At 45.0% G+C, this 17041-nt stretch overlaps 1 protein-coding gene across 7 annotated transcripts in view; it reads left to right on the forward strand.

Annotated features, from left to right (window-relative positions):
- Positions 1-839: 839 nt before the first annotated feature.
- The window catches only part of dpf3 (double PHD fingers 3), a 198121-nt gene continuing 181919 nt past the window's right edge, over positions 840-17041 (forward strand). For 6 of the 7 annotated variants that reach the window (XR_010018668.1, XR_010018670.1, XR_010018672.1 and 3 more), the window contains exon 1: positions 840-904. Coding sequence is in view for 2 of the 7 variants with exons in the window: in XM_063053721.1 (XP_062909791.1) it covers positions 873-904 (32 nt within the window). In the remaining 5 variants the exon portion in view is untranslated. Of the gene's footprint in view, positions 905-1001; positions 1475-17041 lie in introns of those variants that run through there. The other variant, XM_063053751.1, reaches the window with a different exon arrangement.

The following is a 17041-nucleotide window of genomic DNA, read 5'->3' on the forward strand; positions in this document are numbered from 1 at the left end:
GTTACCAGTATATTCCTAGTCATTTTGTTACATATTGTAAGTTTCATAAGACGACATTTGTGGATTAACTACTGTACTTTATAAGTTTAAAATTAGAAAAATGAAATCTGAAAAGTAAATCAGGAAGAACCCAGACACTGCTTGAAACGTTATCTGCATTGCTGTCTCTTTTCCAAATATTGAAATACAAATACAGAAAAGAAGGGAAAGCTGTTGGAGTTATTGTGGGAAAGGTAACAAAAGAAACTCAGCCAGGCTTTTATTCTCGAACGCTGGTCAGCGGGCGCCGCCGACAAAAATGTGAGGTGAGAGCAAATCCAGGTCGGTTGTGAATCGCGCTCTGCTCAGCAGACCCGGCAACGAAGTTGAGTACTGAAAGGTTGCCAGACCCTGCCGAGCGACTTCTCAGCAAGAGTTAGCACAATCAGGAGAGGAAGAAAACCAATGTCAAACAGGACAAGCTTTCTGCATATCACAAATCATATCGGCCCGTTCAATGGAGTAATGCTTATCAAAGCCTTGGGAAATAGCCCGTCGCCCGCTTGCTGCCTGCAGCAAAACGGGGATGCCGGAGATGTGCGTCATGCCTTGGGAACTCTAGCTGACTGCCGGACTCGGATGAAGGAGGGGGCTGGAGCTGGAGCTGCGAACTGGAGGACAGCTGCCCGCTTCCCCGCACGGCGCACCACACCGCACCGGGTAAACAGCGCCGAGCGCTGCACGTGGTTCGCGGACCCGGTGGGCGTGGCGGGGCTCGCGGTCAGCTGGGCCAATCGGACGCCTGGCCCCGCCCTCCGCGGCCGGCTTCACGCCTATTGGCGGACGCTGTGTATCTCGGCAGCTCCGGCCGGAGGCGGCTTCATTGTAGTGGAATGGCGGCCGTCATTCACAATCCTCTCAAATCGTAAGTAAGCAGCTGTTGCAGTGCTGGTCAGCTGTGGGGCCGCCAGCCCTCTGCTCCGGCTAGCCCACCCTTCCACCCGGCAGATAGACACAGCCTCCCTCCCCCTGCGTCCAGCCCTCCGGCTGTGGCGAGCTGCGCTTCCCATTGCTCCGGACCCCGGTCCGGGGAGGGAGAGAGCGAGAGGGAGGGGAAGAGGCACAGCGCTGGGCAGCCAGGGGAAGGGGCGCGCCATCGGCAAGCCGATGTCTGGGCGGCGCCGTCACTGTGTTGTCTGCGGGCTTTGGTCAGAGATGCAGTGCCTCTGTCCGCCCGGCTTGACAGATGGATTGTCCGCGGTGGGTGACAGACGCACTTCCGCTGCCTGTCGGTTGATGCACCGGGCGACTCCTCCCGCAGCTGGCCGGCTCCCTCCTTCCCGTTTCCAGTCCTCTCCGCTTGCCGATCACCTGCCGCAGCTCATCCTTGCTGCTGTTGAAACCTAAAAGGGCAGATTTCTTGCGGTCAATAGAATGCATTCGCCTTAATTTGAAGCAAAGGACAACGAGTGTCCGAGGCGGGACCCGCTTTACCGTAACTGTTTATTTTTCCAGCACTTAATGTTTCTCACGCGATTACGTGCACTTTTAAAAACAAAGTTTGAATGACACTTGTCATTTTGTTGCAAACTTTTGATGGGTTGGATTTTGCGTGCACGCTGTCATTGTCTATGTTAAAGTAGTTCATATTCTAGGTATGCTGCCTCCAAACACAAGAACTCTAACGTTGCCTTTCAACGGGATTCTGCTCCTGATTTCATTTCATATGTTTCGTTTATCTGCAAACCCACGTGTTTGTTTCTTCCTCTAACAGTGCGTGACTATCGTATTATTTATATGCTAAATAGTAACAAGTGTGAATCGTGATGCATTTAATTTTATTATACATTCCGAAAATCGTTGTCGCAGTTGCATGCTCCCAGCGTGTTTAATATCCTTCTTTTGTTTTATCAATGCGTAACTAATTTATTGACTTTCTGCAAGCAGCCGTTCTAGCCGCGCTCCCAGACCTCTAACTCAGTTAAACAAGATTTTTCAGCCAGCCTTCCACGTCACCGGAGCGAAGCCTGCCCAGCCGGAATCCTCTGGTGTCCTCAGCCTTTTAATTTCGCTCAGCTCTGGCCACCACAGCAGAGCCCCCAGTCACTCTCTGACTCTCGGAGGGACACCGTCACTGCAAGAATTCTGTGACTACCAGCTTGCTCATTCAAAACTCGGCACCTATCCAAACTGGCATCAGAGTCCATTTGCCCACTGCCGCGGTGTTCAGCCTAGATCGGCATCTGACAGACGACGATAATTTACCTTTGAAAATTGTCATTGTTTTTAAATCCCTGCATCTTTCCAGCCCTCCCTTTTATATAATCCCGCAGCCTCGGAGCCTCGCACACTTCTGGTTCAAGCCACCTGAGCATCCCTTGTTTTCTTGGCTCTATCCTCAGCTGCCAATTCCCAAACGCTGGAAACCTTTTCACATCACAGAAACGGCCCCTTCTCACTATCTCTCCGGATTCTAGCGCTCGCCTGTTTTCTCGAGGTCATCGACAATGGCGAGTCAGCCTCCCCCGCCACACACACACACACACACACACACACACGCACCCACACACACACACACACGCACCCACACACACACACACACACCCACACACACACACACACACACACACCCACACACACACACCCACGCACACACACACACACACACACACACACACACAGACACACACACACACACCCCCACACACACACACCCACACACACACACACCCACACACACACACACGAGGGATGTGCGAGGAAACTCACACGGGTCAAAAGGAGAACGGCATCGAACCGGTGTTGCTGGTAGTAAACCTCCCTGCCTTCCCAACTAGAGATTGTTTAAAGTCTTTTTTTTGTCTAAACTTGTCTGTTTCATTCTGGTGGCTTGTAAATTAATGTTTATTTTAGCCGGACTGTGACAAGTAAGCTAGCACCCCTGTAAAGGACCCGGTACATTTAAACTGCTGCTGTATCTCAGGTTACTGAAATGCTGATTCATTGTTTGACCGTCCTTTGCTTACTAATTCAATGTTTTTAAGAGATGAATGGACGCAGATACATTGAAGTAACTTCCAACTTTAAATAAGTCAATGTTGTTTTAATCAGCTTGTTGCAACCCATGATGAAAACTTGTTTTCTGGGTTTTCTTCATGTTATTACAGTATTGGCGTTTTAAAATGCCCCGGTCAATATTTATTTGGTGATGTGATGTGCATGTGACAAGGTACTGGGGGACCATCATGGTCTTAGTTCAACACACAGTCCTAACAACACACAAAATGCTGGCTGAAAATAAACAGTTGGAGACCCTTCATCGGGAATTTCACTCCATAGATGCTGCCTGGCCTGAGATTGCCATGGTGCTCCGGATTTCCAGGAATTTCTCTCCATGGATGCTGCCTGGCCTGAGATTGCCATGGTGCTCCGGATTTCCAGGAATTTCTCTCCATGGATGCTGCCTGGCCTGAGTTTGCCATGGTGCTCTGGATTTCCGGAATTTGAAGAATCTCTGGAGTAATGATGCCTTTTTGAGGGACTCAGGAGGTCGGGCAGCATTTGTGGAGGGAAATGGACAGTTGATGTTTTGGGTCAAGACCTTTCATCGGGACTGGAAAGAAAGGAGATAGCTGGGAGAAGGGGTTGAGTAAGAGCCAGCAGGTGATGGGTGGATCCAGGTTTTGGGGGAGGGGGTGGAAATGATGTAAAAAACTGGGAGGTGACAAAGAGCTGAAGAAGATGGAGTCTGCTAGGTGAGGATAGTGGAACAAAGAACAAAGGGTGAAGTGAACCAGTGGGCGGAAGGTATTTACGGAGTCTGGTTAACTCAGCAGGACAGGAGATTGGGAAATCCAGCTTCCCAACCTGCTGGTTACCAGATTGGCAAATATTGCTTTCAGAATAATGAGGAGCACCTCAGAACAGGGCACAGGATCAACTGGCTTCAGCCCACAGCCTGCGAGTCTGGGGTGGTCGGTTATAGTCTGATTCGAGGTTTAGGATGGAATTTTCAGTAGGAGTAGTTTGAAGGACTAGTGGCAAAAGTATTTCAATTGCTTTCAGCCTGCAGGAGCCTGTCTGACCCCTGATGCAGCTTGCTGGCCAACCCTTTGCCTTCACAGATGCTGCCTATCCTGCTGAATTCCTCATGCAGTTGGATTATTGTGCACATTATGTCCTTTCTCTTTAGCATTCCTTGCCCCAGTGCAGCTTACAACGTTACTAAGGGCTGTGATATCCAGCCGACCACTGTGGGGCCACCAGCGGCTTGAGGAGTAAACTGCCCCCGGTTGTCCTCGTAGATTTGTTGGGGTTCAAATTTCTTAAAATTTCAATGTTTAACTTGAATGGAACCTACCTGTTTGTTTGTGAAATATCTACCTTTATTATCTAATTGAGCCGTACTGCTGTAGTGGCTGGAAATTCATAGCATTTCTGCATAGGGAAATGATATTGGGATATTAGGCTGTATCAGAACACGTGCTAAAAATTACTAATATACTGTGATAATAAATATATTAAATATATTTTTGCAATCTAATTTATGGCATGGAGTTTTATAATATTAATTCTAATATCTCAAGATCATTTTTAATATTAAAAGAAACTAATCATTCAATCTGTGCTTGGGCCGAAAAGGTCTCATAAACCATGTTGATGGGACAACTTTGTTTCTGTTTGAAGGATGCTTCATTGAGAGGAAGATTTTTTTTATCACTGACTTATGACATGAGCTTGGTTGTGTAGTGGCAGCCATACATAATGCATAATATGCATTGCAAAACTAAGCAGTGCAAGGAAAGACAGAAAACAAGGTAGGGTTCAGAAATGTGATGGCAGAGAGCAAGCAGCTGTTTCTGAATCGCCACCTGATAAGAGTGTGTTACCCACTCTTAGAGATAGTGGTAATGGATGCCACACCACCTCTTGAAGATGCCCCGATGGTGGGGAAGGTTATGCCTGTGGAGCATTGACATCATCCTGCCGAAGGGTCTCAGCCCAAAATGTCGACTGTCGACTTTTCCGTAGATACTGCCTGGCCTGCTGAGTTCCTCCAGCATTTTGTGTGTGTTGCTTGGATTTCCAGCATCTGCAGATTTTCTCTTGTTTGTGAATCACCATCCCTTTGTTCATGAGAAATTAATTTTTAGTTTCTGTAATTTTCTTTGTTTAACTTATGGAAAAACGCTGGGGTAAAAAAAGCTGTTTGAATTCTGTTGAATATGTAAGGACAAATGTTAGATGATGACGATGCTGTTGTCTCAAAGCCCTTCAGTAAAAGCTGGTGGCTTGGAGTTCAGCTTCTGAGTGTGCTCAGGCAGAGTCAGTACAGTAGACTGTTGGACGACTGAGGTAGGGTGTGAAGTCATTGTAGGGTAACTGGCTTAATTCTGAGGGTTAGGTCCACTCCAGCAGGAGGTTTGATGGAGCTGAGGTGAAATACTGTGGGAAATGTTGTCAGAAATATTGGGGCAATGACAGTATTGTTCAATACATGTCACTGTTGTGAATGCTCGATCTCTGGTGTGGGAAAGGTTGGCAGTATTGGGGCAATGACAGTATTGTTTAATACATGTCTGTTGTGAATGCTCGATCTCTGGTGTGGGAAAGGTTGGCAGTATTGGCAATGACAGTATTGTTTTAGACACGTCACTGTTGTGAATGCTCGATCTCTGATATGGGAAGCATTGTCAGAAGTATTGGGGCAATGACAGTATTGTTTAATACATGTCTGTTTGAATGCTCGATCTCTGATGTGGGAAAGGTTGGCAGTATTGGGGCAATGACAGTATTGTTTAATACATGTCACTGTTGTGAATGCTCGATCTCTGATGCTGCAAGTCAGCTTTTCATTGCACCTGTATTTACATGTACTTGTGTATCTGTCAATAAGTTAGACTTTGAACTTTTTGATTTTTGTTGTCTTGGTAATAGTTCTGTTAGACTTCTGGTTAGGATCTTGGCTTGTTGCTGGCAGGAAGCACGCAATGTGGCAATGCTTGTGTCGGTGCTGATGTTTCAGGGTCATACTGGTGCAAGTAGTGAATTTAACAATAGTTAGACCAAGAATCATTTGTGCCTGCCTTGCAGATATAATGCAGACAACTTTGCAGTTCCTTGCTTGGACAATAATATAAACTTAACAGGTGTCTGTGCTTGAACTGGCAGGTGGCTGTTGCCATGGCACCTTCTGCTTCATGTTGTGATGAGATGGGGCGAGAAAAATCCCACTGGGAGTTAGCTGCCTTTACTTACCAATGGCATCTTGCCTAAGATTGCATCCCAGTTATTCTGTGTTCAAGTTACCCGTTTGGATCAGTTTGTTTCCCATTAGAATGCACACCAGAGTTTACTCCAGGTCAGGAAAGAAGTAATTCTTGTCCTTGTTGAAAACTTGCAGGGTTGGGATGTGTGTCTGGTTGATCTGTGATGGTTCTGTTGTGTGCGTAGATGGGGCATAACCAATTCTGCAGGGGAAGTCAGTGAGGCACCAGGCTGATTTAATGTTGATGGCGAAGCTCACGTTATGGGGATAGTATTCCTCTATTATGTACCACCTGCTTTGCTCATTAAACTGCCTATCCCTTGTCCAACCTGTTTCAGTCAGTGCAGCAATGTCGATGTCAAAGTATTTGAATTCCAAAGCTATCTCCCAGGAAGACAAATTTAATCATTTGGAGAAAGAGGAAAGTGATATGATAGAACAGGGTAACAAAGTGGGTAATACTAACCAGAAGTAAAAGCAAGGAATACTGAAAAGACTCTACAAGCTGGGCAGCTTCTGTGGAAAGAGAAATGGTTATTGTTTCATGTCTGAAGTCCATTCAACCATACCCACGAATAAAGCCAAATGAGACAGCATTCCTCTGGGGCCAAGGCACAAAGCACAGTACCAACAGTCACATGGCACATATAGCATGCATAATACTATAGAAAAGCAGAGTTACAAAAAAAAATAATAAAGCAGCCCAAATCCCTGAGTGTCATGGCCTGCAGGTTGGTGGTGCTTAGATATTGTTCTGGAGTTGCCTTTCTTCAAGAACAGCCCACAGCAATTCTCATCACACACGAGTCAGCTACAGACGAATGCAATGCAGCTTGTCCTCCACTGAACGAACACTGGAGGGCAGCACCAATGGGAGAGGCCAGTCCCCAACCCAGTATGGAATCCAGCTCCAGCGTCTCCCTCCCTCCTCCAGCGACTCCCTCCCTCCTCCGGCGTCTCCCTCCTCAACCCAGTACAGAATCCAGCTGCACACAACCAGCTCCGGCGTCTCCCTCCTCGACGGCTGGAACAGACAACTCCAAAGCACGAGGGCCTGGTCCACACCACAAGCAAGGCCATGCAGCTTCCCCATCGCCAGTCTCACCAGTGAACCTGATTCTCAGTATTCTGTATGACCAAATATTTGCCAAACCTTTAATGGAATAATAATCAATAAGGAAGCAAATTGCTTACAGACATAGAAGTATACTTCCCCCACTTATTCTGCAAGGGAAAAAAATGATAAGGCAGAGTTGAGGAATCTTTTTCTGAATTTACAAGATAGTTTAATCAAAGATGCAAATTACAGACAAATATCCACAGCAGACGGGACTGCAAAGTGAACAAGGCTAGAAATTATTGCAGGACACCTTTAGAAGAGTAGGTGAAATTGAGAAGGATATGGTGTATGGAGAATAGGATGATAATACTTTCAAAGAAGAATCTTGGCTCAGGAAATCGTGTGATTGACACAGAAAATGCTGGAAAACTTCAGGTCAAGAAGGATCTGTGGTAAGAGAAACAGTTAACATTTGGGTCAAAGGCCAAGCTGACTCTCATTTTCATATTGACAGGTAGAACCAACTTGGTGGAACTAGCAAATGGCAAAGAGCAGAAAACATAGGTTGGAGATCAATATAGTACCCCAAATAGCATGCAGGGCACAATATCAGTTCAGAATGTGTAATAAGGGTAAAGTAATGATCCTTGGGGGTTCTAATGCACATATAGGGCGGGAAGACCAAATGGGCAGTGGATGAATTCATGGAGTGTGCAAGAGCAATAAGCCGAGGAACAAGAAAGAGATGGAAGATACAAGAAACTACAGATACTGGAATCTGGAGAATAACAAGCTGTGGAGGAAGTCAATAGATCAGGTAGCATATGTGGGGGGAGAAATGGGTCCCTCTGTTTCTCAGTCTAGGTCAGAGGTTCCCAACCCGGAGTCCATGGACCCCCTGGTTAATGGTAGGTGTCCATGACACAAAGAGGTTGCAAACCCCTGCTCTACGTGAGTGTCTTAAGACAAATCATCAATTGTCGATCTTCCTGCACAGATGGTGTCTGACCTACCAAGTTCTTCCAGCATTTAGTTTTTTCTCCCCCTGCCCTAGTGAAGAGATTATGACAAAGAGCTATGGAGATCAAGTCATTGAGTATATTTAAAGCAGATGTTGGTAGATCCTTGATTAGTCAGGGTGTCAAAGATCACGGGGAGAAGGCAGGTGAATGGATGTGAGAGGGATAATAAATCAGCCATGATCAAATGGTAGAGCAGATTTGATGGGCCGAATGGCATAATTCTGCTCTCATGGTCAATCCATTTACGTATAACTTTTTGTATCTGTTCCTGTAAATGTCTGCAAGAAAGTGATTCTCATGGTGGTATACGTATATTGTTCAGGCTTAATTGTCATGCAACCATCCATGAATACCCACAAAAACAGCCAAATGAAACAGCGTAGTCTAGGGCCAAGGGGTGAAACACAGTACCAACAGTCACACACAGCACGAGGCACATATAAAATTGCAGTAGGCACACAGTCCCACATAAAAGAAAGTCTATGTAATATAAGATAGCCCGTCATGTCCCATAGACTGATGGTGCATGGATGTTGTTGGCAAGAATAAGGCCATAGCAGTCCTCAGACGGATGCAATCCAGCTTGTCTTCCATCAAGTGAACACCGGGGGGCAGTACTGATCGGAGGAGCTAGCCCCTAACCCAACATGGCACACTGCCTCCAGCATCTTCTCTCCTGGATGGCTGCACCAGGCAACATCGTGGCTTGAGGCCTCGTCCACGCTGCAACTAAGGCCACGCAGTTCCCCTGCCATCGGTCTTGTCGATAAACCAGTGAACTAGGCTTGCAGTATTCTGCATTAGCAATGCCCACCAGGGTCTTGCAATCAACATCGAAGATAATCACTCGCTATTTGTCTTTGTGCACGGACTCAGACGCCTTTCTGTAGCAAGCAGCAGTGTGGTCTGTACCAAGTCCAGCTTCTCCATTAACAAGCAGCTTCCTGAATGGGCAGACCTGCACGACTTGAAGTTCTATATGTCCAGCAGTGTCTTGAGATTGTAAACAAAAAAGACAATAGCACCTTTGGTTGGACCCGGGAAGTTCACTGCATTGGAGCACATCACCATCTTACCCACTGTAATCACTTACCGACTTGTGTACATTGATAATAATTTTGCTTTGAAATTTGAACTGTGAAATGAACAAACCATGATGAAAGGTTTAAACACATTTAGCCAAGTCTGAAACTAGGGTCTTAAATTTGAATGAAGCAATCTATGAAGAAATGAGGTGCAGGATGATTGGTAGAATGAGAAACAATAGGAAGACAATGAATGAGCAATGGTTATTATTGTAAAAAATTGATATATAGTTTATAAATAAGTGTACACAAAATGTTGGAGGAACTCAACAGGTCAGGCAGCATCTATGGAGATGAATAAACAGTCAATCTTTTGGGCCAAGACCGTTCTTCAGCTCTGGAAAGGAAGGGAGAAGGCACTCTTGTCCTCACCTGGCCCTAACAGGGATGTAATTTCTCTTGTCACCTACCAACCATGAGCCTCTGCATCTGAAACATCACCCTTCTTCAACAGGACCCTACCACTAAACTTGCCTTTACCTACCCTCACTTTCACTTTCCACAGGGATCGCTCCCTCCACAATTCCCTTGTCCATTTGTCCCTCCCCACTAATCTCCCTCCAAGCATTTATCCTGACCTACTGAGTTCCTCCAATATTTTGTGTCTGCTGCTCTGGAATTCCAGCTTCTGCAGAATTTCTTGTGTCTAGAAGTAAAATAAGAAGATTAAATGAAACTAGAAGATAGAGAGAGTTCAGAATTTAGCAGAGGAAGGACGAGGCATTGTCAAGGATGGGGAAAATAGAAGTGAGGGCAGACTAGTGCAAAAAAAAACAGACTGCAAAAAGACTTCTGTAGATGAATAAAAGAAGATTAGTTAATGTGAGTCCTTTACTGAACAAGATAGGACAATTCACAGGGGTGGGGGAGGTGAAGAGGCAGGAGAAGTAAATATTTTGTCTGTCTTCACAAAAACATTGAAAACCTCCCAGCAATAGTGTAAAACAGATGTAGAGTAACTGAGCTCGCAATGAAATTTGCACGAATAAAGAATAGATATTAATAATTAGTCATAGAGCATTAAATCAGGCCCTTTGGCCCATCCAATCCATGCTGACCTGTTTTATCTCTTTGCCTAGTCCCATCATCTGTTCGCATCCAGACCATAGCCCTCTATACTCTTCTTATCTGTGTACTAATCCAAATGTTGCTATTAGACCTACATCTACCACCTTCTCTGGCAGCTCGTTCCACACTTGTACCACTCTCCGAGTGAAGAAGTTCCCCCTCAGGTTCCCTTTAAATATTTAACCTTTCATATTAAACCTACGACTTCAGTTCTAGTCTCAAAGCTCAAGGTTCACTTCTTATCAAAGCACATATATGTCACCATATACAACCCTGAGAGTCACTTTCATTGCGGGCATACTCAATAAATCCAATAACCATAATAGAATCAATGAAAGACTGCACCAACAGGGCGGAAATGGAGTGTAAATACAAAAATAAAAAATAATAGTAAATAAGTGATAAATATTGAGAACATGAGATGAAGAGTCCTTGAAAATGAGGTCATAGGCTGTGGGAACATTTCAATGATGGGGCAAGTGAAGTTATCCGCTTTGGTTCAAGAGCCTGATGATTGAGGAGTAATAACTGTTCCTGAAAGTGGTGGTGTGAGTCCTGAGGCTCTTGTACCTCCTTCCTGATAGCAGCAGTGAGATGAAAACATGAGCTGGGTGGTGGGAGTCCCTGGTGATGGATGCTGCTTTCCTCTGACAACGCTCTGTGTAGATGTGCTGAATGGTGGGGAGGGCTTTTCCTGTGATAGACTGGGCTGCCTCCACTACTTCTTGCAGGAGTTTCTGTTCAGGCTGTGGTGCAGCCCGATAATATGTTTTCCACCACATATCTGCAGAAGTTTGTCAAGGTTATAGATGTCACGCAGAATCTTCGCAAACTCCTATGGAAGTAGAGGTGCTGTCGTGCTTTCTTCATAATGGCACCTACATGCTGGGCCCAGGACAGGTCTTCTGAAATGAGGAATTTAAGGTTGCTAGACCTCTTCACCTCTGATTCTCTGGTGAGGACTGGCTCCTGGACTGCTGGTTTCCTCCTCTTGAAGTCAATAATCAGCTCCTTGGTCTTGCTGAGAATGAGTGAGAAGCTGTTGTTGTTGTGGCACCATTCAGCCCGATTTTCAGTCTCCCTACAAGCTGGTTCGTCACCACCTTTGATTCAGTGTATGACAGTGGTGTCATCAGCAAACTTGAATATGGTTTGAAGGTTCATTCTATTGTCAAAGTATGTATGTGCAATACAGTCCTGATATTCGCCTTCTCCAGATAGCCATTGAAATACAGAAAAGGGAAAAAATATCAACCCCCTCCATGCATGGCAAAGAAAAAGAAACAAAACTCGCAAACCCTAACCCGCCCCCCCATCCCCTCCATTGCACAAAAGCTAACAGATCTCTCTCATTGAAAACGGCAACTGGGACATCAAGCCCCAAACCCCCAATTCCCTCTATCACAAAAAAAGCAGTGAAAATAGCATCAAACCCCAAACCCCCTGCTCATACACTAAAGCTAACAGATCGCCAACACAGAAGAACCAACAGCCCCCAAACCCCCATCCCTTCCATCTCAAAAAACAAACACATCACCCACCCAGAACTCTAACCTACCAATCAGCAACAAGAAATAATTCACAGAATCTGAAGGAGAACACTATAAACTACAGTCTAATAATCACATAAATCTTAATTTCAAAAACAGTGTCCCATCAGAATTTAACTCAGTCCTTCTGTGAAGAGCAACTGCTGGTCCGTTGACCTGTCACTTTCTGAACCCTGCCAACTGGGCTACCAACCCTTTGACCCATGGCCTCCATGAAGAGCGCCCACTGACCACCTCTGCATTCACCTTGGTGCTTCAATCTTCCTTGATGCTTCGAAATGGAGTCGATCACGGACTCACCCCCGTCTCTGGTCTTTTCTATGAGCTTGCTCTCGGTAGTCTCTGGGAACAGCAGAGTGCTAGGTCATTTGATCAAACTCCAAACTGCACGTCACAGGCTCCAATGGTTTTCGAAGCACAATCAAGACCAAAAGAACAAGCAGAAGACGTGGAGAACATGAAATAATTGAAGAGATTGGCTATCTGGAAGATGTCCAAGGAACCATTGCTCGCTGGCGTTATCTTGACTGGAAGTCATAAGGCATTGGAGCTGTGCTTAGCCTCACAGTCATAAGTATTAAGTGAGTAGAGCAGGGGGCTAAGCGCATAGCCTTGTGGTGCACCTGTGCTGATGGAGATTGTGGAGGAAATGTTGTCGACAATCCAAACTGACTGGGGTCTGCAACTGAGGAAATCAAGGATCCAATTGCAGAAGGAGGTATTGAGGAACTGTATTGGTCCTGAAAAAGGATCTAGTGCTTTCCTGATGTATATGACCAATATTTGTGTTGGTGCTGCTTCCAACACCCATGCTGAGGTCATCGTTGTAATCAGCTCTGTCTCCAGTTTCTGCCCTGCCCTCAAAATTGCTTGGTCCCTCAGATACCTCTCTCTCCCCTTGATCTTTCTGTCTCCATCTCTGGAGACACACTGTCTGCTGATATTTTTGATAAACATGCTGACTCTTGCAGCTATCTTGACTATATCTCTGTCCACCCTGTCGCTTGTAAAAATGCTATTTCCTGTTTTGTTTCTCTGTTTCCACCAGATCTGTTCTCAGGATGATGCTTTTCATTCCGAAACATCTGAGATACCCTCCTCCTTCAAAGAATGGGGTTTCTGTCCTTGGGTGTTGCCCTCACCTGCATCTTCTGGACATGCCCCCTTGCCCATCTTGCCACTGGTATAACAGTTCTTCTTGTCTTTACCTACTACCTCCACATCCAGCACATCATTCTCTATAAATTACACCATTCTCAATGAGACTCTACCACTAAACAATCTATTCTTCATCCCCACTCTCTACTCTCCACAGGGATTGTTTTCTTCGTGACTCCCTTGTCCTCTTGCCCTCCTCATAGATCTCCCTCCTAGCATTTATCTCTGCAAGCAGGACAAGTGTTTCACCTGCTCCTGCACCTCTTCCCTCACCACCATTCAGGGCCCCAAACAGTACTTCCAGGTGAGTTAACACCTCAGTCGCGGTCTGTGGGAGACCTGATGTAGGCTGGGGAACCGTTTTGTTGAGCACCTTTGCTTTGTCTGCCACAAAAGGCAGGATTTCCTGGTGGCCACCCATTTCCATTCCACTTTCCATACCCATTCCCATTCCAACATGTCAGTCCATGGCCTCTACTGCCACAATGAGGCCACTCTCAGTTTGGAGGAGCAATGCCTCATATTCCACCTGGGTAGCCTCTAACCTGATGGCATGAACATCGATTTCTCTAAATCCTGGCAATTTCTAACCCGCCTTCTCTTTCTCCGTTCCCCATTCTGGCTCTTACCCTTTCCCTTCTTCTCACCCCCCTCTTGTGCATAAATGGACATTGAACCCATGAACACTACCTCACTTCTGTTATTTCTGTTTTTGTACTAGTTTTAATTTAACTATTTAATGTGTGTGTGTCTGTGTGTGTGTGTCCACACACGTATACTTACTTATGTTTTTCTATATTGTCATGTATTGCATTGTAATGCTGCTGCTAAGTTATCAAATTTCATGACAAATGCTGTGATATTAATCCTGATTCTGATCCTAATTCTCCTCCCTTCTTCCATGATCCACTGTCCCATAGCCTATCAGATTCATTCTTCTTCAGCTCTTCATCCCTTCCACCTTTTCGTTCCCAGCTTCTCATTTCATCCCTCCTCCCACAGCCGCACACCTTCCTCTTGCCTGGTTTCACCAGCTTATTTTCCTTCTGCTCCCACCCCTACCTTTGTACTCTGGCTTCTTACCCCATTCTTCACAGTCCTGATGGAGGTTCTCTGCTCAAAATGTCAACTCCTCTTTATAGATGCTGCCTGACCTGTTGAGTTCCTCCAACGTTTTGTGTGCGTTGGCCTGGACTTCCAGCATCTGCAGAATCTCTTGTGTTTGATATTCTGCCTGCTCCTCACGGTTCAGCAAGTGGTTCCAAATCTTTTTCTATTTGTTAGCTAATCAAGTGGTGGTCTGCAAGGCTCTCTGGGCACAAAAAGGGACGATGGATTCTGTCAGGCAGTTCCCTGGGCAAACCATCAAAGTCATTTGGGTAGAATGCCTTCTCACCATAACACTTGATAAACCGCTTGGCTGGATGACAGTGAGAAGGGCCCTCTCACTGTGTGCATAGCATAGCCCTCTCAACACTACTGACCTTGTGGGGATGAGACATTAGTCTGTTTCCTGGATTGTGTTTACCTAATAAGGCCTGGGAAAGGTTCATCTCAAACACATACTGAAGTCTACTTCACATGGGGTCTGTTGGGTACCTGCAGATCAAGCATGGTATACTGCTGGGATGTCATGGGGTCTGTTGGTTACCTGCAGATTGTATATTTGGATTTTCAGAAGGCCTTTGATAAGGTGCCACACATGAGGCTACTTAACAAGATAAGAGCCCATGGAATTACAGGAAAGTTACATACGTGGATAAAGCGTTGGCTGATTGGCAGGAAACAGGGAGTGGGAATAAAGGGGTCCTATTCTGGTTGGCTGCTGGTTACCAGTGGTGTTCCACAGGGGTCCGTGTTGGGGCCGCTTCTTTTTAAACGTTGTACATCAATGATTTGGATTATGGAATAGATGGCTTTGTGGCTAAGCTTGCTGATGATACGAAGATAGATGGAGGGGCCGGTAGTGCTGAGGAAACGGAGAGTCTGCAGAGAGACTTGGATAGATTGGAAGAATGGGCAAAGAAGTGGCAAATGAAATACAATGTTGGAAAGTGTATGGTTATGCACTTTGGCGGAAGAAATAAACGGGAAGACTATTATTTAAATGGGGAGAGAATTCAAAGTTCTGAGATGCAACGGGACTTGGGAGTCCTCGTACAGGATACCCTTAAGGTTAACCTCCAGGTTGAGTCGGTGGTGAAGAATGCGAATGCAATGTTGGCATTCATTTCTAGAGGAATAGAGTACAGGAGCAGGGATGTGATGTTGAGGCTCTATAAGGCGCTGGTGAGACCTCACTTGGAGTACTGTGGGCAGTTTTGGTCTCCTTATTTAAGAAAGGATGTGCTGACGTTGGAGAGAAGATTCACTAGAATGATTCTGGGAATGAGAGGGTTAACATATGAGGAACGTTTGTCCGCACTTGGACTGTATTCCTCTTAGCTTAGAAGAATGAGGGGAGACCTGCTAGAAACATTTCGAACATTGAAAGGCATGGACAGAGTGGATGTGGCAAAGTTGTTTCCCATGATGGGGGAGTCTAGTATGAGAGGGCATGACTTAAGGATTGAAGGGCAGCCATTCAGAACAGAAATGCGAAGAAATTTTTTTAGTCAGAGGGTGGTGAATCTATGGAATTTGCTACCATGGGCAGCAGTGGAGGCCAAGTCATTGGGTGTATTTAAGGCAGAGATTGATAGGTATCTGAGTAGCCAGGGCATCAAAGGTTATGGTGAGAAGGCGGGGGAATGGGACTAAATGGGAGAATGGATCAGCTCATGATGGAATGGCGGAACAGACTCGATAGGCCGAATGGCCGGATTCTGCTCCTTTGTCTTTTGGTCTATGGTCTTATGTCATGGGGTCCGTGGTGAATTGGCTGTTTGGATTCAGAACCGGCTTACGCATAGGAGAGGGGGTAGTGGTTGAAGGGAGTTATTTGAGTTGGAGGTCTGTAATTAATGGAGTTCTGCAGGGATCTGTACTGGGACCTCTGCTGTTTGTGATGTATATAAATAACCTAGATGAAAACATAGGTGGGTAATAAATTTATCCTGTCAAGTTCTATCATATCTATTTTTTTCTTTCAACCATCTAGAATTGATCAAGCTTTTCTTTTATGGAAAACAAAGGGAATAACATTTTTTCGTGATTTATTCATGGATGATTGTTTTATGTCTTTTGAACAGTTATCTAATAAATATAATTTGCCTACATCACACTTATTCAGATATTTACAGATTAGAAACTTTCTGAATGTTATTTTACCTACCTTTCCAATATCATATCAAATTGAAGTTACAGAAAAATTTTTAAGGTTAAATCCATATCAGAAAAGTTTAATATCATTTATTTATGATTTAATTATGAAAATATGCTTAGGTACTTCCGATAAAATTAAGAATGAGTGGGAAAGAGAACTTCAGATACCTTTACCTACAGAGAAATGGGAGAAAATTCTTCAACTAGTTAATACTTCTTCAATGTGTGCCAGACACACTTTGATACAATACATAGGGCTCATATGTCAAGGATAAGTTAGCTCATTTTTACTGCCACATAAATCCTGTTTGTGATAGATGTAATTCTGAGGTAGCTTCCTTGACACATATGTTCTGGTCTTGTCCTCTTCTAGAAAAATATTGGAAAGATATTTTTGATATATTTCAGTAGTTCTGCATATTGATTTACAACCTCATCCTATTACTGCAATTTTTGGGCTATCAGTAATAGACTCCAGTCATTTATCCGCATCAGCTTGTTGTCTAATTGCATTTGTTACATTAATAGCCAGAAGATCCATTTTACTTAAATGATCCCCCTACTACATTTCAATGGTTTTCCCAAAC

Source organism: Mobula hypostoma, chromosome 1 (assembly GCF_963921235.1).
Source record: "Mobula hypostoma chromosome 1, sMobHyp1.1, whole genome shotgun sequence".
In the NCBI taxonomy this organism is placed as follows: domain Eukaryota; kingdom Metazoa; phylum Chordata; class Chondrichthyes; order Myliobatiformes; family Myliobatidae; genus Mobula; species Mobula hypostoma.